This window comes from Simochromis diagramma, unplaced genomic scaffold (assembly GCF_900408965.1).
Source record: "Simochromis diagramma unplaced genomic scaffold, fSimDia1.1 OVJJ01000802.1, whole genome shotgun sequence".
Lineage (NCBI taxonomy): Eukaryota > Metazoa > Chordata > Actinopteri > Cichliformes > Cichlidae > Simochromis > Simochromis diagramma.
In genome coordinates this window covers 10,152,890-10,172,263 of record NW_024387492.1, presented here as the reverse complement: position 1 = coordinate 10,172,263, position 19,374 = coordinate 10,152,890, and the positions used below count along the sequence as shown (strand labels likewise).

Genomic DNA, 19,374 nt, shown 5'->3' with positions numbered 1-19,374 from the left:
GGACACACCTTCTCATTCAATGTTTTGTTTTTATTTTTGCTACTTTCTACATTGTAGATACATAAACAATGTGGGCTTTAAAGATAATTAAGAAACTTTCTGGAGGAAACCTGGGCTTGTTAAGAGAGACGCCATCCATTCCACTTTGGATGGAGAAGCTCTCATTTCTAGGAATCTGGCCAAATATATTAAGCCCCCCAAAACGTGACGATCCAGAGTTGGGACCAGGAAACAGAGTTGCAGTCTTACGCACCTCTCTGCAGCTTCTCTCCTCCCATTATCCCCCCAAAACCCCATCCCCTTAAGGTCTGTGTCAGCTCCCAAACAGACAAAAAAAAACAAAACTAAAAACCGGCAAAAAACAACTGAAACATAAAAAAAAACACAAAGAAAGAACAATACAGTATCATCAACAGCACCAAAGACTAAAACAGTGAAATGTGGATTGTTGAACATTAGGTCTCTCTCTCTTCCAAGTCTCTGTTACTTCATGAGTTAATAATTATTCAACAAATCGATTTATTTTGCCTTACAGAAATACAAAAATGACAGCCTCAACACGGCATTTAATCTGTTGTTAGACTCAATTGGCTCAGATCAGAGCTCAGATAAATGCCATACAGAGTTCCAGTAGCACACACATCCCTACATCAGCTGTTCAAAGGAGACTGTGCAAATCGGGCCTTTATGGTCAAATAGGTGCTAAGAAACCACTACTAAGGGAAAGCAACAATCAGAAGAGATTTGTTTGGGCAAACAAATGTGTGGGGTTCAACACATTGGGTCTAACCCACAACCCTGAGATTAATAATCTCATAGTCTTGAGCTAATCAGGCTCCACAGTAAGCCTTCAGTTCATGTCATACCAACATTTAAGACAAGTTCTTCCTCTGACCTCTAATATAAATAAAGTATTTACACCCAGGAAACTCTCACTAGATAGTTTTTCTTTTTCAAACCAATCTTTGTAAACCCTAGAGATATTTCTGTGAGAAAATTCCAGTAGATCAGCAGTTTCTGAAATACTCAGACCAGTTTTTCCAATGTGACTGATTAACAGGTAAATATAATAAAGAGGATGTATATAAGTAGCAACAATGCCAGCAGATATGAGTGGGTATATATAGATTCTGGATAATGTTTGAGCTTATTGTATCCAGCTTATGGGAGGCAGTATCCAACAACAAGACCAAATTGTCAGTACCTGTTTTACTAGTGATATAAAATTCCTAGTCAGTACTCTCATGTCACTCATTGTTATTGCTTTATCATAAATTAAATAAAATGATAATTGATTTCATTTTAAGACATATTTAATTATTCCAATATTTAATTAATTAATTATTTCCTGTGCTGCAGTCTATGAATTTATTTTCCATGTAAATCTCACTGATCAAAATCAAGAACTATGTCTAACACTGATTTAATCAAAACCATTGCTTTGGTCTGAAGTCAGTTCTTTCAGTGAACACTGCTCAATACAAGTACACAGAGTTTGAACTTGCATGCTTCTAGTTCCTACTTTGCAAGTACACTCAGAAGTCAGGACTTCTGAGCATGGGAACATCTCACAGTGAGACAGTAGAATATTTGATGACATCAGCTCACTTTCACATTGTACTTTACTGCCTTTTAACCCTTATGGTTAATATTCACAATGAATATTGTGAATATTCATTGATTTTTTTCAAGGAGAGGGTAGAGCTGGGTGAATGGGTGGGTGCTTTCACTCCTGCCACTAGCACTGTTACATGATTTTACATTGACGTGATGGCCAAATAGGTCCTGCAACATTGGGTACGAAGGGGTTGTTCAGTTGGTTGCATTCTCCAACCTTTACCACTAGATGACACTAAATTACACACACAAAATACATAAATGAATACCTATTAAATTCATATTTTAACCACAAAGAACTCCCACTGCAAACCATATAGGACATTAGACTGTATTTTTAAGCTCAAACAGGTGACGTGACAATAACAATAAAATTTTTGAGAGCCGGTGTACAATGAGTCAGGGCTGTTGAATACGTACAAAACTTTGAAAGAAACATGTTCAAACGGGGTGTCGTTTTTGGACATCCGAAATAGCTGCATTTTTTAAATTTGCATATACAGGCACAGTATTCAATTGACCTTGCTCTGAACGACTTGCGACTTAAACTGAAGAGAATAACGTCATTTGAAACAATCAAAAGTAAATTTATCTTTTTACATCCAGTTTGCAGCTTTACGCCATGCACATCAAAGCAGGAAGGTCCCAGAGTAATAAAACTGTGACCTAGATAACGTGTCATAAAATATACGGCTTAAACTTAAACCATACAACTGGTGTGAAAAAACAGTGGGTGGGGTGAGAAAATAGTTATTTATTCAAGTTAAGTCTTTAAAGCGTTTCATAACATTTTTCAGCATCAGTCAGTCACTCAAAGCTCCAGCAGACCAGTTACCATCCCCCATCTCAAAATCAAAACACAAGTACATGTGTGCAGTCCGCTGTCACGTGTCGAAGAAAGCCCCCAACAAAACAAATGGGATTAAAAAAAAAAAGCTGTTGAGTGACAGGAGTGATTATCCAATCGGCCTCCCGAATCTGGGTAGCAACAAGATAAATACAGACCTTTTGACCAATCAGAGAGCAGTAGGGGGCGTGAATTGACGAATTCTCGCGCTTACTTCCGTCAATATTTCCAGCTCCGCAGGAGGGGAAGGCTAGAGACGGAAGCAGAGACGGGCAACACTACAGAAGAGCTGCTTCTCTTTAACGGTTTGTTTGGCCGTTTTTCAGAAATTCACAGTCTTATACCAGCGTAGCGGAGATTCATTATTTTCTTCTTGTCGTCATTATTTGTTTTGGGTCGACTGACAGCTTCGTGTTTGATAGCTAAAACGACTTTAACAGCGCCCGCTGACGCTGTCATTGTCCAAATTCTGAAGGTAGAAAAATATATAATTGCGTCACGGATATTGCAAGGTATGTTATTTAAGTATATTAAAACACTGTGGCTTAGTCTGGCCCTTTACATACGAGTGTTAAATCTGTAAACGCGCTGTAACAGGGTAATTGAGAATGGCTGATGGCCCTCTGCTTTATGTGATATGCAGTTGAAAGGTAGCTGCAGGCTACAGTGTCTCTGTGAACACTAAGAGAAACCATAATAATACTTTTTGTTTTCACCTTTTTTAACCAATGCTGGCATAAAATATAAGAATCCATGTGTGGTGGGATTTGTTTAAAAACAATCAGTTTCAATTTGTAAGCTTTAAAAAAAAAAATCATCTCAGTGTTTTAGAACTGCCATTAAATTGGTGATATTTATAACTTGTTCACCTTTTCATTTAAAATTTGTTGTTTTTTTCAGTAGAGCCTAATGTGAACATAATGTGAATATAACCGGTTAAATGCTTAAAACTGTTTGTGAAATTTTATTGTAGCATGCTATATTTAACAAGGACAAATTAGATCTCAAAATTTCTCTCTTCTTTGCATGGTGGCATCAAGAATAAAAAAATCTTTTTCTAACAAAAGCTGGTTAAACCTCCAGGTGTGAAGTAGCAGCGGCCCTCTCTGCTCACAGTCTCACACCTGCCAGACAAGATGCCTTTCTTGGGTAAGGATTGGAGATCGCCGGGGTGGAGCTGGACAAAGACGGAAGATGGCTGGAAGAGGATCATCTTGTTCGGAGATGTTTTGGAGGACAACAACGGAGAGATTGATTTGAAAGAGTAAGTTGCCTTCACCTTTATCTACCTTTAATCAAATTTCTTTGGTTTAGTATCATCTCTGTCTGAGCTCTACATATTTAAGTAGTCAAAAATTCGCCCAATTAAAGAGCACTTTAGCTCTGTTTCACATTGGTGACCTGTCCAGGGTGTACCCCACCTCTAGGATAGGCTTCAACCTCCCTGAGACTCTCATAAGGGCGTGCAAAAGAGAATGCATAACAGTAGTATATTTAAAGTTGTGCTGCTCAAAATATTGATACAGCCTAAAATGGAATGGAAAAAAACCCGAAATTGCTGGTCATCTTCCTTAAAAAAAACAAGGAGTTTAATCAGTTTTGAGTAAAAGTAGATCATAGTTTATTGGCTTACATTCATTGCCTTATATGGCAATATGTTTGTAGTAGCTTGTATGTACATTACTTTGACCATTTTTAGTTTGCTGATGACATTTTGGAGTGCTGTAAAATTTTATGAGTTATATTAAAAGTGTAGTAATCAAAACAGGTTGCTTTTATTGTATAATCCAACTGTGCCTTTAGAGGCCAATCTAGGTCTTCAGTGGATACTCTAAATTGGATTACAGAATCACAGATTTCTTAGAAAATAGAAAAGGGGAAAAAAGTAAAAGGAGCAGTGGTGAATGATTTAATAAGGATACATGAGTGGACAGATATCCGCTGAACAACATTTCTCTGGATATTTTTCACATTTTTAAACTTTGTAAGACCTACAAACTCTTTCAGGTTTCTTTTATATGTGTAAAATAAAAAAATGTAACCACAACAGTAGGCTAATTACATGTAATACCTGGCTTAATGAAGCTAAAGGGGAACTGGTGTAAAATGACCTGTTTACACAAGTCTGTTATAGAGATACCTAATAGCCCAGGGTTAAAGGGTACATAAGGCAACAATTCACTATTCACTAATCATTCAACCACTTATTATGAGGGTCATAGCACATACAGTTGTGCTCAGAGGTTTACATACACTCATTATGGGGATGAATGTTGTGGTAATTTGGGTTTTTTAATGATTTCTTTGAACTGTTCTTTTTCAGGGGTGGAATGATTGTACAGCATACATCTTTAATGACTTTAAAAACAGCAGGACTTTTACACAAATTGAATTTATGAGGAGTTTTAAGTTGCACAGGGTCAAAAGTATACATATGCGCCCACTAATATTTGGTTCAGTGTCCCATCTCATGCAGATGCTTTTGCTATCTGGCCCAGCTTCCTCTGTTTTTGCTTTGAGGCAACAGTGATGCTCAAAGCTTTTTCTGTCCAACATTCACACCCATCCAGACTCTGATGAACACATCGGGAGCAACTCAGGTTCAGTATCTTGGATGCAAACTGGAGCAGGGATTGAACCTTTCAATTTTGTAGGTTACCTGCTTTTCCTTCTGAGCCACAGCCACCATCAGCAATGACATTGGTCCTCACGATGACTGTATGTAAACTTTTGACCTTTTATGAGGTGATTATACTGTACATTCCCATAATTTCAGCTTGGTTTTGCCAAAGAGTGTTGTTACAGAAAAAATAATTGAGCGTTGAGGTATAAGTCGACATATTTTAACATAGTTTTCAATGACATTGATTTGGCAGTGAATCCTGTAGTTCTGTAAGAGCAAAGAGTGTTTGTAGTTGTGTTTATGTGAAAAAGAGTCTCCTAATTATGACCAATTATTTAATTGTGACAAATCTGAATGTGATATCTCATCAAGGTTTCTTAATGCTGCAGACTACTTGCACAGCAAGTGACAAAACACACAAACAGCTCGCTTTGAGAGTGGAGCGAATATTGATTAGATTCGATTTTCATCTGGTTCTGCGTATAAGTCACATTCTTTATTGATTATTCTTGTGATTCTTCCAGTTTTCCGTGTTAAAAGAAAGTAGGCCTACTTGAGCTTTCAGCGTAATTTCACCTTTTCCTTAATCATCTCTCAGTCTGAACACAGTGTGGAGACTTCGGGTAAAGGCTTGGATGTGACTCGTGTGAAAAAGCTCCACTACTATGAGTTCAGAGTTCAGTTGCTTTGCTCTGTGGTTAACAATTTTAGCTAAAAAAACCTCTTTAAAGACACAAAATTCCAGCAGAAGGTCAGTTTAGGTCTGGAATAATGAAACAACCATGTGGTAATAATGACAGAGAGTTCACAGCCAACCTCAGGTAGAGAAGGCTGTTACCGTTTGGGAAACCTTGGAATTTTGGTTAGAAGAATTTTGGATTGTAGAAGGGTAATTATGCTGACTGCATAATGTATCAGGTAGTGGGAATTTGATTTGCTCAATTTAATACTGGGAAGTGTTACTCCATTTTCTCACAGAGCCCTCAATCGGGGTTTTGAAATCCTACTACATTCCTAATGAAATAACCAAATTGTTATGTGTGTATGTATGAAGGTCTTTGATCAGATTGATTTATGCTACCTCTACAAGTAGTTATGTCTCAGGTTGCCGTCTTATGAATGTGGTGAAGTTTTAGAATAGTCTAAGCATGTGTGTTTTTGTTTGTTTATTTATTTTAAAGTGTCAAAGTTTTTTGTTTTCGATTTTCTGGCAAGTTTTCAAGGTTTTAATCACAGCAAGTATAGTCGTGCTTCTCTCTCAGGGCATAAAGTATTACAGGGTCATAACTTCTTCACTTAAGCATATTAAACTTTATTAGGGTGTTTTGGCTTGGTGTTTCTTACTAAACCAATGTTTCCAATAGTGCCTTAAATCTTAATGTCGCTGCAACTCTTAGTATAAAGGTGGACTGACTACAACTGATCGACTGCCAAGTCTCTCTCTAAATGTTGACATGACTGTCAGACACTGTCCAGCATCCGCAGAGCATTCTCAGAAGGTTTTCAAGTAAACATTTTTTTTTCCATTATTAAACAGAAAACAGTGGAGAGTTGACAGGAAATTAAATGATAGGAATATAAAACAAAAGCTTAATGTTTCCAATTACATGGTCCGTCTCAAACCACCAGGACACAGTGGATTTTTCTTGGTGAAATTACAAGAATAAGACCAGAAGTGCTCACGAACCATTAAATCGCTTAGAATTGGTGCCATAACATCTAGGCTTTTATGAGGTGATTTACATCCCACAGTTCAACTTTTTTTCTTTCTGACTACATAGTAATATCATACAAACAACTTCTGAATGTGACCTGTGTGCAGTATATACAGCTAATCCTAAACCTCTGTGCATATGACACTTCTTTTTCACACACGTTCATCGTGCATGCTGTTAGATTGTAACAAAATGAGTTGAAGTTAATGTGCTTGTGAGCAGGTTAGGTTTGAAGCATAAGTTGCCATGACTGAGCCTAATCACGGAAAACTACAGGTTACACCTTAGGTTCCCTCTCAGAATTGACATCATAACTATTTTACAATCCTTGGCTTTTATGATAACAGTGCATAATGATAACCTCCAATTTCAAACACGCTGGCTGTTGTGTGTTCAAATAATGGGGCTTAGTGGATTAAAGACTTTAATGGCAACAGCTTGTTGAGATCAGCTAAACCAAAAAAACATCTTCTGTTTTTCGTCTTTCTGGTTTATATTACACACTGCCCCTGTCTGCAGCTCGTGTGGCCTCCCACAGCAGAGCTCATGTTGTTCTCCACAGGAAACTTGTATTGTTTTGACATGTGCCAACTGGCAGTGAGCAGTTGTAAAAATGAGGAGACAAGAGGGGATTTTCTGTATTTATTCATTTCTTTTTGTATGTATTTTTTTCTGCTCCAGCTTCTTGTTCTGCTTGTGTTTTGGAGTTTTACTGGATGGAGGATTATTAATTGCCTCATTGTATATGACTAGGCATTTATATGTTGGCACGTCCTTCTACATCTTGAATTTATCTGACTCCCTCGCCTCTGTTGTTTAGAAATTTGTTGTTTATTTTGTTGCATTTTCATTAGAGTTTACTGAAAAGTGATCTTCTCAAGCCAACTGGTGACATCTCTGATCATTGTGAGGACCAGAGACTGTTGATATGGTGGACAATAGTTCATGAGCAAGCCTCATAAAACGTAAACACACACGCAGGGTTTGGTTCGTGTCACGCTGGTACTGACAGGGTGGAATTGGTGGCATCTCAGTAGCAGTTGGTGACGTCCCCTTCAGGCCAGGGGAATTTTCTGTCTAACTAACAGTACTTCCCGGTACCACAGTGACTCGTCAGCAGTCTTTAGCCTGTCATCAGACAATAACTAATTACATCATTTAGGCAAATTGGCTGCTCTTCAGATGCAGTCTCCCTCCACAAAGCCAGTGACCTCATGGCAACCGAGGTACGTTTGCCAGGCGACCACATGTAGGCCAGAAAGAAAGGAGACAATACACTGGGTGTGTACTAGAATGGTACACAGTGTTACAGAAGTACTTCAGATCACAGTGCGTGTGTAAATCTAAAACAAATTGGTCGCTGATCTTCATGCTGTCGAGTGTCAGTTGAGTGTTTGAACCTCAGTTTAATGCTCATTTCTCTTACAAGTAATTGTGTAAATTGATTGAACTTAATCAAATGTGTTTGTCTACTAAGAGACTAGAACATCATCTAAAAGTCTTCATACTATATTTTGTATTCGGTTAATTTCCTTTGGAACTACGTGCTCCCTTCAGGGCCCTGTTTATCTTTTATTTGAGGATTTTAAAATGTCCACAAATCCTTTTGAATAAGTTGTTCCTGTGTGATGTTTTTATTGGTTCCTTGGAGACGGTTATTCCATGTGCAGCCTGTGTAAGAAAGTCACCCTATTGAATTCCACCTTTTTATAATTCACTTTGACAGATTACTGCACTTGCAAGTGTGTTTGTGTTTATGCCTGTGCAACTGGATAAATGGATAGAGACAAGGGATTACTGTGGAGCTCATTCACTCTGATCAGCTGACTCTGTAGTCAGACAAGCAAAGCCATGTCTTTACTTATGCTGGAGAAAATTTAAGTTGGTCTCTTATTCCATAAGACCAACTTAAATATGCTTCTGGAAGTATATTAGAATTGATAACCAGTGTAATGTAGAACAGCTGTGGCTCAGGAGTTGATTAGATTGTTCATTAATCAGAAGCCTGGTGGTTTGATCCCTGGTTTGACTGTTTTACACGTTGAAGTGTCCTTGACCAGGAGACTGCATACCCAGTACGTCCACTGGTTTATTTGATCAATAAAGTCCACAGAATAATGGACTTAATGGTGTGAATATACGTGTGAATGGTGAAATGTGGCTTGCACTGTTAGTGTTTTGATAAGTTCAAAAGAAAGGACTGTATAAATACCATCCATTTGCCCTAGGGTCTTATTTGGAGCTCTCCTCGAAGATGTTTTCCATGAAAAAATTCCCTTCGTGCCTTAACATGTATTAAATGTAACTCTACCTCTTTTCCTGATTTTTTTTTTTTTTTGATTGTTAGCATGGACAGATCAATGAATATGCAAAGTTGTCCCTGTCCTGACCCCTCCGTCTTCACTAGTCCACCCCCGCTATCTTTGTGCTTCTGCGAGGCCCCACTCGCAAGATCTTATTCTACATTGGGGTAGACAGGATTGGTCCAAACCAACTTGTTTTGCAAAAGAAGAAAATCCAGTGCTTAAGAGCAGGAAAAAGAGAGGAAAAAGTCACAAAACATGTCAAATAAAGCCGCATGGGACCAACCGCACTGGACATTTTTGTCAATGCACCAAATATACAAGTTCTTCGACCTCTAGAAAGCAATCGGGTAAAAAAAAAAAGGAAAAAAGCATCCACTAGTTCCAAAGGTTAGCCGCATATGCTAGTCACATCATAGAGATATAGCAGCACAGAAGTTGGAAACACATTTTTAAAAGGTATGAGATTAAAAAACAAGTCTGTGTGTTATCAGCAGACTTTCCAACTGCTCGCTGAGCACTGTTGGGAACTATTTAAAGACTACATGACCCATATGATGACCCTGAGTTGGAAACCCCCACTGACAGGACTCTGACTTACTCAAGGGCTATGGGTGCACCATGGTACAATGTACTATTGCCTCATAGAAAGAAGGTTCTGGGTTCTAATCCCGAGCCTGAGCGGACTCGGTAGATGCTACCTTTCTGTGTATAGTTTGCAAGTTCTCCTTGTACCTGTGTAGATGCATGTTAGGTTAACCAGTGATTGTGAATTGGTTTTAGATGTAAATATAAGCATGTCTGTCTTGTCAGTCATGACAGGCTGGTGACATGGCTGATTAAGAACTCACGTCTCACCCTGTGACACCCAGGGAGGGGTTAGCTTACCAAGAATTCTCTCTTAGCTGGCAGTGTTGCCACTTAATTTAACCAATGGATTATTAATGCAGTGTATCAGATACCAGCTTAGTTCAGTAATTTGATCTGTCTCACAACGCTCATTAGAAAATCAGCGAACCAGAACTCCATGATCACACTCTTATTCATGATTGAAGTTTTGCAGCTTGTTTTTGTTTTTTATTGTTTTTTCACATAGATTTATTTGTTGCAGTTTGGTAGCATTTTGTCACTTATAGATTCAGAAAGCCGTTTGATTTTCTGCCATGTGTAAGGACAGGCTCAAATAACAGACACATACAGACACCACTGAGTATATCTTTTATGCCACAGAGATCGCAGCTTTTTGTCTTTGTAGTTGTTTTAATTTGTTTGTACTCAACAAGTAATTTGTTTTGCGAGTATTAGTTAATATTTTGACCTGAATTTAGTAAAGACATAGTAATAATTTACCTAATTGGTGGTTTAATTTTGTGGAAGTAGATTGAAAGAGTAGAGAACAGGCACAAAGTAAGCAACAATTCTCTCGCACAACACAGGACTGTAATCTGAATTTTTAGCCTTTTTATGCAGTAAAAATGGTAAGAAACGTCTTCACAAACCCTGGGAACATCTGTATTCGCTATGTTGTCTTGAATGTGACATGTTTTAATTCGTATTTCTGTTGGAGCTCGGCCTTTTTGAGTGTTCTCCGACAGCAATGTGAAGTTGAGGTCAACAACGAAAATGCTAAGTTCTGTGTTATCAAAAATAACACAGCCCTGAGGCAAGAAACAACAAAGATTAGATACAGCACGCTTAATGTTCTGAGACCTCTGTCTGACATGTTTGACCTTGGCCTGCATATCAGTGTAGCAGTAATACAACAGGTTTCCTTCAGTTTCTTTTTTTCCTCTGATCTTTAATTATATATTTCTCACACTGGTTTTCCCTGTAAGTTCAGTAACACTACATCACCTAACTTGGCTATGAGCCATCTTGCCGTGCAACTGTGACACACAGGCTATCAGTAAAAAGTCACTGATTTGCTTCAGGGCGACGCCACAGTGGTTCAGTGGTTTGTAATTACATGGTGTTTTCAGACTTGCGTGGAAGTGTTATTAATGCATTACGCACATGTTTCCTCTGTCCGAACAGGCTCTGCAATGGCAACAATGAAAATCTGTTTGTTGGAGATGTCTGTGAGCTCTCCACCACAAAGAGGAAAAAGGACTTCTACAACAATAACACTAAATCCCAGTGTGAGTTTCAGCTGCACATAATCACTGTTTTGGCTCGGGGAACTTTTTGTGGCATGAAGATTAAAAGCAATGTGTACAAAAGTGCAAAAGTCAGTGAGACAGAAATAAAACTCTCAGGGATTTGGAATAAGGTTGTGCTGCAAATGTTGTCTTTTTTAACAATTTGTAGTGTCCTCCGTCTCCAGATGCAGTGCATCCATTATAATATTAATAAGCACATCAGCAGCTCTTGTGCACCTTTTGAGGTTGTCTAGCTTACCTAAGTACTTTGCCTACATTTATTTGAAAGAAATTCTGCATTTTATAGCTAAGATTTACATAGAAAATCTGAAGTGAAGTAACTTTTTATACTTTTAATAATAATTTGCCCTTAAATGATCTTGAAACTTTCATAACTATCAGTTCTTCTAGAGAGCACAAATTGATTGGATTATATCATTATCCTACTGTATCAGTAAGACTTGTAATGTAATCCATACAGAAACCCTTAAACAATTTCAGACTTTGGAAATGTTATAATGTTCAATGTTGACTCAAACTTTTGCAAATAAATACATTTTTAAAAAGTCATGAAGTTTCAGGTGAAATATCTTGTCCCTCTCTTGTCATTAAAATATGTAAAATTCAATGATGCACAACTGTAAGAAAGCTTTCATTAAAATGTTTGTTTTTGCATTTTTTTTTAGTTGTTTTCACAGATAAATGGATCTACATTCAGAAAGGGAGCACAAAAGAAGTGAGTACTGAGGCTTTTCACACAAAGGAGCGATTGTCTTTTAATGGAAAATACACATTAGTCAGTTCTTTAATTAACAGAGCTTGTGTGCACATGTTTTTTTCTGATGTGTACCTACAGCGACATGGATACTGCACACTTGGCGAAGCTCTCAACCGGCTAGACTTTTCCAGCGCTATTCAGGACTTGAGAAGATTTAATTACGTTGCAAAAGTGAGCATTGATGCTCGTACATGTTGTTAAAGAAACCTTTTAATTGTATGACTTATATAGCGCATCTTAAGCTCCTCCTTTTTTTTCTGCCACCCACAGCTTTTTCAGCTAATAGCCAGATCACAGCTGACGTCTTTGAGTGGAGCTGCCCAGAAAAACTATTTCAATATCTTGGAGAAGATTGTACGAAAGGGTGAGAAGACCTGACATGGGGTGTCTGAGGGATAAATTGCACAGACAGACTCTTTATTTTCATTATTACTTTTGGTGTCAGCGGCTTTCAGTGTCTAAACTCTAATTTATTTATTTTCAGAGCGTTTTGTGTTGGGAAAAGTAGCTTTTTATGTTAATAGATTTTTTGTGTGTGTGTGTGCGTGTGTGAATGTGAAGCCTTTGAGCAATCAGAACATGCTTTCTCTCATCCTGCTGTTCAGTCGTTGCAGTCTCATGTTTAACCGCAAAACCAATAGGGCTAGCATGCTCCATCATTACAGGGTTACAAAGGACAGACCAGGACTGTATTTTATTTTTTTCATCCTTCAGTGGTGTGTATATTTCTGGTAAACACATTTTAGTTCTTTTGCAAACTTGAAGCTTTTTTGTAAAAAGAAATATTAGTTTTCCATTTGTCTTTTTGTTATGTATATGGGGTGGTTTACGGCAGGAGCCCGCACAACAACAAAAAATGTGTTATGATCCTTAAAAAAAATTCCTCAATAGCCCTGGTGTTTTCCTTCATGTTTCTCTTTTGCTTGTGTTTTTATTCCAGTTCTGGAGGACCACTATAACCCACGCCTCGTCAAAGAGCTTCTACAAGACCTGAGCTCCACCCTGCACAGTCTGACCATCCATGGCAGGTGTGTCCTCGTGGGAAACGTCAACATCTGGTTGTGCCGTCTGGAAACCATTGTTAAATGGCAGCAGGAGCTGAACAACCTCCAGATCCCCAAGGTATTTTTATTGAAATCGCAGAGTAGGTGGACCGCAGAACTTCCAGGCAGCAATCTAAAATAGCAGCCATGCTGGAAATCTGTCTGCGCTGACTTGTCATAAGAGTGCTGTTTAAAATAAGAAGTAGGCTAAAAATCTGCCTTTTTATTTACAGTGCTATACATGTAGCTCCATTTGTACCTGCTTATGAATTATGACTTATTGACAAGCTGGTCCAATTTACAAGCTGAATTTAACGTGGGAGAAATGTGAAATACAGAAGTGTTGTTAGTCCACTATTTATTTTTGGTGATTCTTGTTTCCTCAGCAAATGTGCACTGGCATGACATTCAGTGATTTGCCCCTGCACATGCAAAACAAGATCCTCTATAAGTTCTCTGATGCCTGTGACATCATTAACTTGGGACAGGCCACACCGACATTGCACATCCTAAGTGAGAACAACACACTGTGGAAGAAACTCTGCCTCTTTCACTTTTCGGACAGACCAGTGAGTATTACACTTAATCATTTGAGCTTGGATCTAAGATTTTATTACTTTTAGTCATACATATATAGTTGAGTGTTGTAAAACTGGATTGCTTCAGAACTAGAAGTAGAGCCCATGTTAACCACTAGAGGGTAGAGTTGGCACAATTTATTCACAGCTCGCAAATGAGCTTATCCTCTAGCTCTTACACACACACACACACACACACACACACACACACACACACACACACACACACACACACACACACACACACCCAAGCACACTATCTTAGACCTTTCACACTCTTTCAGGATTGATGTTAATGAGGAATTGTTCTTGATTATATCTAAATACGCACTGTTCTTGTTTTAATTGCATCTATCCCCAGAGTGTTTTAAATAGCTGGTAAAAGTTTCTTTCCATCCATTGTGTGTGTGTGTGTGTGTGTGTGTGTGTGTGTGTGTGTGTGTGTGTGTGTGTGTGTGTGTGTGTGTGTGTGTGTGTGTGTGTGTGTGTGCCCACTGCATTTTTGCAGTTCTGCAGGACTTTAGCCATAACCAGGAATGACAATGTGGACTGGAAGCTGATGTATTTCACCTTGCAGAAACACTACCCCATGAAGGAGCAGTACGGCGACACGTTGCACTTTTGCAAACACTGTAGCATCCTCTTCTGGAAGGTAAACGAGACAATGCAGCAGCAACAGTCTAAGCACGTTTCCTTATACTGATTTATTGATTGTGGTGGGAGATTTGGTGGGGATCAAGATAATCAAAACCTGTAGGCACATATGTAATGAATAAAATCTAACATAACTTGTAGTCATGTAATAGTAATATGACTATTATATTATAAATTTAGTTCACCAGACTGCTATTCTGAAATAACCTAACAGGTTTAGTCCAAGTTTAACTGCTTGCTGTAGCTTTTGCTTGTATCCCCTTTCAGCAATGAATAACCTGAATCCCTGAATAACCACAGCTTGGTGTTTACTCTAAATTAAACCTGGACTGCTTAATGCTACAGACACACAGAAACAGCAGCCTTTAACAACTGCACGACTAAAATTATTGCAATCATGTCCAGTGAAGTTAAAGACGGGGACTAGATCTGCAACCAGATTTTAAACCAACTTGTATCGAGGCGATGATAAAATGGCAATATGATTAGTTAGTCTGCTAACAGTTTGAAAATTGAATGGGGTCTACTTGAAAGTTCCATACAATCTGCTTTTGATAATGTGTCAACTGATAAGTTGGTGAAAATCTCAAATCCCTTATTGCTACATACACTGAAATTAAAACAGAAATTCTCATTGAGTGCTTACATTCAGAGTCCAGAAAGAATTTGAAACAGAAATTCCACCACAGATATTTGGGGGAAATATTTGCCATCCAGTTTCTGCAGGATGACAATTTAACTGCAAAGTGTACTATAGGTACTCTGCGACCTTGGTTTTATATAGTAAGATAGCCAGAATACAAACAAACCCTTTTAAAATGAAATGCATCAACTCAGATTGATGCCAACGTGTTGGTCATCTGCCTACTACAGCAGTTATTTGCAAACCTTTGCCAGTTTGTGTGAGGGTGGTTGCAGGCAGTCTGAGTCAGAATAGTTTGGACACAGATTGCCTCCCATGAGGCAGCTGGTGCAGTAGCCTTGAGGATGTCGCACACTTAACCTCTGGCCAACCAGTTGGTTATCTTATTTTAAAAATTTGTCTCCTATGGCGAAGAGACAGAAAAGTCTTTACAGAAGTTTGATACAAAGGAAAAATCTCAAACACCGTGAAGTCATATCTTTATATTTTGAATAGTTTACCTTCCTTGGTATTGCTTTTGTATTTTTAACTCTAATTATTTAATATTCAGTTTACTCTAAATTCTTAAAGCCAGCAATAAAAAGGTTTGCTGAATCAAAAAGAACCGCAGAGCACTGCCTGTAGTGCAGATCCTTGTTCATGATTACAGTACAATAATTAAAAAAAATTAATAGTGTCAAGCAAATTAACCGACCGGTTTGCTTTCAGCAGCACAGAAAATCTGATCTTTTAACTAACTAACTAAGACAGAGATCATGTTATAGCAAGATCAGGGAACTTCTAGAGATACAGAAACTGAACAGTGCAGCACTTTTATTAAAAAGTATTCCTATACATTCAGTTTCCTCTGTTTGTTTCTTTATTTACTTGCCACAAACTCGTTATTATCCTTTCCTGGGTACCTAAATTATTTAACCTACTGCCTTCTCTGCATCCTTCTCCTTGCTTGGCACCCATCCTTCCTGCCTCTTCTCCTGGTTCCCCTTGTCCCTGATACCTTAAGGATTGCCATCTGGCTTTGTTATTGAAGGTACTTTATGTCCCATAATGCTTTTCTATTTCTTAGATTGCCATCTTGTCTCATTTCCCCGATGATTGCCCCGATGGTCCGATTTCATTTCCCTGTATTGAGTTTTGTCTTTTGCTGTCCTGTCATCGTGTTTTGTAAACTCTGACATTGTTTCCGCTGACTTCTCCTTTAACCTGCTCCGGTTAAAATATTTTTTTTTTTCCCCCTGAATGTCAGCTGTCACTTTGTCCAACATAAATATTTGGACACTTCCATGTGCTTTCATCCAGAACTTGCTCACCACATTTTTGTAAAATCCTTCCTAAGTTCTGTTTAGTTTTCACAAGCTTATCTATCAAGTGTCACATCGCATTTTATCTTTTATATGCACTTAAATAGGCCGTGTGTTTTTACCACGAGCAAACAGTGACACATGGCCCTGAGAACTTTTAATTAAAACTGCCATAACCAGTGCTGTTATGTTCACAGTTTATGACATAATTACTAAATCACCCTAAGAGTAAGAGCTCGCTTCTGTGCTGTAATCAGTTTTAATTCTACTCTAAGTAAATGCTAGAATCATGACTGCGCCAACTCGGAGGTTTCCCAGTCTGCCTTCGTTCTAATGATTAAGCTGTTGACTTCCTTCCAGGACTTTGGCCACCCGTGCACAGCCAACGATCCAGACAGCTGCCTGATGCCCATCTCCCCGCAGCACTTTATCGACCTGTTCAAGTTTTAAACCCTCCATGCTGTTTTTCACCTGAAGCATCCGTTTAGCATCACTCCCACGCCAAGAGGTGTGTACAAGAACTTGATGTCTTTAACCCAAATACAAAGGGCTTCAAAGAAATGTTTTCTTTATTTCGTTTACGTCTTTACTTCCTTATGCACAATTATTTCCGTAAATTGAGGAAAAATTAAATGAGAGGATTTCTCAGAATGTTGATAGAAGGTGATATATAAGCAAGGCTTTCTCCTTTCGCATACATGTTTGTCTTTTAAGACAAGAAAGGTTGCTCCTTACACAGGGAATAAAATATGATGTAAATGCAATGTGAATATTTTGAAAGGAATTATATGTAGAGCAAATCTTAGCATGTTTATGTTAAGTACAAAGCCCCCTAAAGATCATGACTGGAGTTCTTTTCATGTGGAATTTAAATTTAAATCAAACATTGAAGATATGACTTTCAGCCTTAAGGGGTTTAACAAATGCTGTAAACCTTAATTGGACACCACTTCTTTGTGAAAATTGATAGTCATCCAAACCATACTGTAAAAGTAAACAAAAAAAGAGTTTCTCAAGGCAAGGAAATGGGATATTCTTCAATGGGCAAGTCAGTCACCTGATCTCAACCCATCAGAGCATGCTTTACAGTTATTAAATACAAAACTCAATGGCTTCTTGACCTACAGTCAAGAAGCCATTGAAGGTGGCTGCGGTAAAGGCCTGAGAGAGCAGGTCCAGGGAAAAAGCTCAAAGAATTTTCATCCAAGTATTAAAAACTATCCTCGTACCTGAAATTATGTTAACTTGTCCAGTCGTTTTTGATCCTCTGAATTTGAGGAACTGTGTATAAAAATGGCTGTAATCCCCAAACAGTTAAAGCAAAATTTCTCTAAAACTGCTTAAATCAAAGCTGAAAGTCTGCACAAATTTTGAACCTAACTGCAGACATGTATTTTTATTTTTTTAAATCACAAAGATGCGTTTCTAACGAACCATAAAATAGTCACATTGATATGAACTTCCTTTCCCCTCACAAGCGGGAAAATGAAAGGATATGATTGCATCATTACAACAAAGCGATCTACGACCATAATATGATTTGTGTTCTGTCAGTATCAAAAGCAGTCTGCCCTCCATTCCCTGTGATTGCAGGCGTCGGTCCAGTTCAGTTACTCTTTAAAACTGATTGGAAAAAGATCTCTGAACTGGTTGGAAGCATTTCTTCTTCCATTAGCTGTTGCTGTATGTTTAGTTAATGTTATTGCACCAGGCCTGACATAATAGCACTTCACAATATTGATATTATTGTACTACTACTATCTGCTCTATAGGCACACTATATATATTAAAATATTTGAGATGCATTTGACTTTTGTAGCAATAATGCTATCAGTCAAATTCATTTCTAATTTAGTTTTTTTTGTGCGGTTTTGTTTTTTGAATATATTAAAATCAGTTACCATAACTATACAAAAAGACAAGCCACAGTTATCGCCTTTAGAGAGTTATTGTAACCTCCCAGCTTTGCCCACTGCTGTGTTTCAGTCTGTGGTGCTATGGATGTCCAGCTGTAGCAGGCCTGGTACTTTTGATATTTGTGGTGCTTCTGATTTATGTATCAGCAACATGAAGTAGCATCAACGCATTCCTGACCCAGTGCAAGTTTTACTCCCATTAAAAGCAACCATGTTCCAGCCATTATTGCTGCAGTGAAGGCACGGTTGCCACTAAAGTGACATAAAGCTGTCTGCAGTCGTTTTCAGAGATCCAGTCTGTTTCTTTTGTATGATACAGCTCAACCTTAAATTCATCAGCCAGATAAAAGGTTATTGCGAGGTAAATGTAGCCTGGCGAACTATTCTGTTGAGTGATCTTTAGGGGGCTCAGTATGTAAGTAATGGTAATGTGTTTAAAAAGAAAGTTTAACATTTATTGTGTGGCAGAAAAAGATGACTTGTGTTAATCTTTTATTTTTAATGGGGTTCAACAGCTTTTTGTTCCGTTTCATTTTGGTGGCATTTTCCTACAATAACTGCATGCCATGTTTGCGTCTCTGTTATGTTGTCCTCTGTGAATACCTGCCGTGCTCTGTGTACATCAAAAGCGTCAATGCGTCACGCACACACACAAAAGAAGTAAAACCCCATCAGCTGATCAAGTTGTTCTACTTTTGTCAGAACTGTCATGTGACAGGTAAATTGTAAAGCATTATTTATGGAAAAAAAAGAACATTTTGTATCCTTCCAACTTTTGTAATACCCCTCTACTGTTCCCATACTCTTGATGGTACTGTCATGATTTTTCCGGGGCAGGAAGTAGCTATTCAGTAATAAATATTTCTAAAAACCTGTTTGTACTCTGTTATTACTTGATTGATGAGACTCAATTTTCTGAAGCCATGTAATCAAGTTAAAAAGGAGACTGGAAAACAAGAAGTGAAAGATCACATTTTGCCTATTTGTAAGGGTTAGATTATGTTTTTAATTATTAACAGAACAATATATTTGCAGTATTCTTTCTATTTATCTGGGTGTGTGTGTGTGTGTGTGTGTGTGTGTGTGTGTGTGTGTGTGTGTGTGTGTGTGTGAGAGAGAGGGGGGCGGGGGGATCAGAGTAGACCATTTCTGTTTGGATCACTGAATTAGTCCAGATAGTTTCCAAAAGCAAAGTCCAGTGTGTTCACTTCACTCGCA

The 19,374-nt window shown here is 38.2% G+C and overlaps 1 protein-coding gene across 3 annotated transcripts; it reads left to right on the top strand.

Moving 5' to 3' along the window:
• Positions 1-2,642: 2,642 nt before the first annotated feature.
• fbxo25 (F-box protein 25) lies at positions 2,643-19,027 on the top strand. 3 transcript variants are annotated; one of them, XM_040017340.1, is made up of 11 exons: positions 2,643-2,769; positions 3,548-3,728; positions 11,140-11,243; positions 11,930-11,979; positions 12,100-12,192; positions 12,292-12,385; positions 12,962-13,143; positions 13,451-13,633; positions 14,151-14,294; positions 15,943-15,969; positions 16,601-19,027. In XM_040017340.1, exons 2-11 carry the CDS (start codon positions 3,601-3,603, stop codon positions 16,688-16,690), a joined length of 1,095 nt encoding a protein of 364 aa, XP_039873274.1. In that variant the 5' UTR covers positions 2,643-2,769; positions 3,548-3,600; the 3' UTR covers positions 16,691-19,027. The 3 variants fall into 3 exon arrangements, with proteins under 3 accessions (XP_039873274.1, XP_039873276.1, XP_039873275.1); XM_040017341.1 differs by lacking the exon at positions 2,643-2,769 and adding an exon at positions 2,798-2,976; XM_040017342.1 differs by lacking the exon at positions 15,943-15,969.
• The last annotated feature ends 347 nt before the right edge of the window (positions 19,028-19,374 follow it).

Bases quoted from the DNA above. Each gene is read 5' to 3' on its own strand.
- fbxo25 (XM_040017340.1), top strand. From the start codon at position 3,601: ATGCCTTTCTTGGGTAAGGATTGGAGATCGCCGGGGTGGAGCTGGACA. The intron at 12,386-12,961 runs GTGAGAAGACCT...TTTTTATTCCAG, and splicing joins GGAGAAGATTGTACGAAAGG to TTCTGGAGGACCACTATAAC. The intron at 15,970-16,600 runs GTACTTTATGTC...ACTTCCTTCCAG, and splicing joins ATCTGGCTTTGTTATTGAAG to GACTTTGGCCACCCGTGCAC.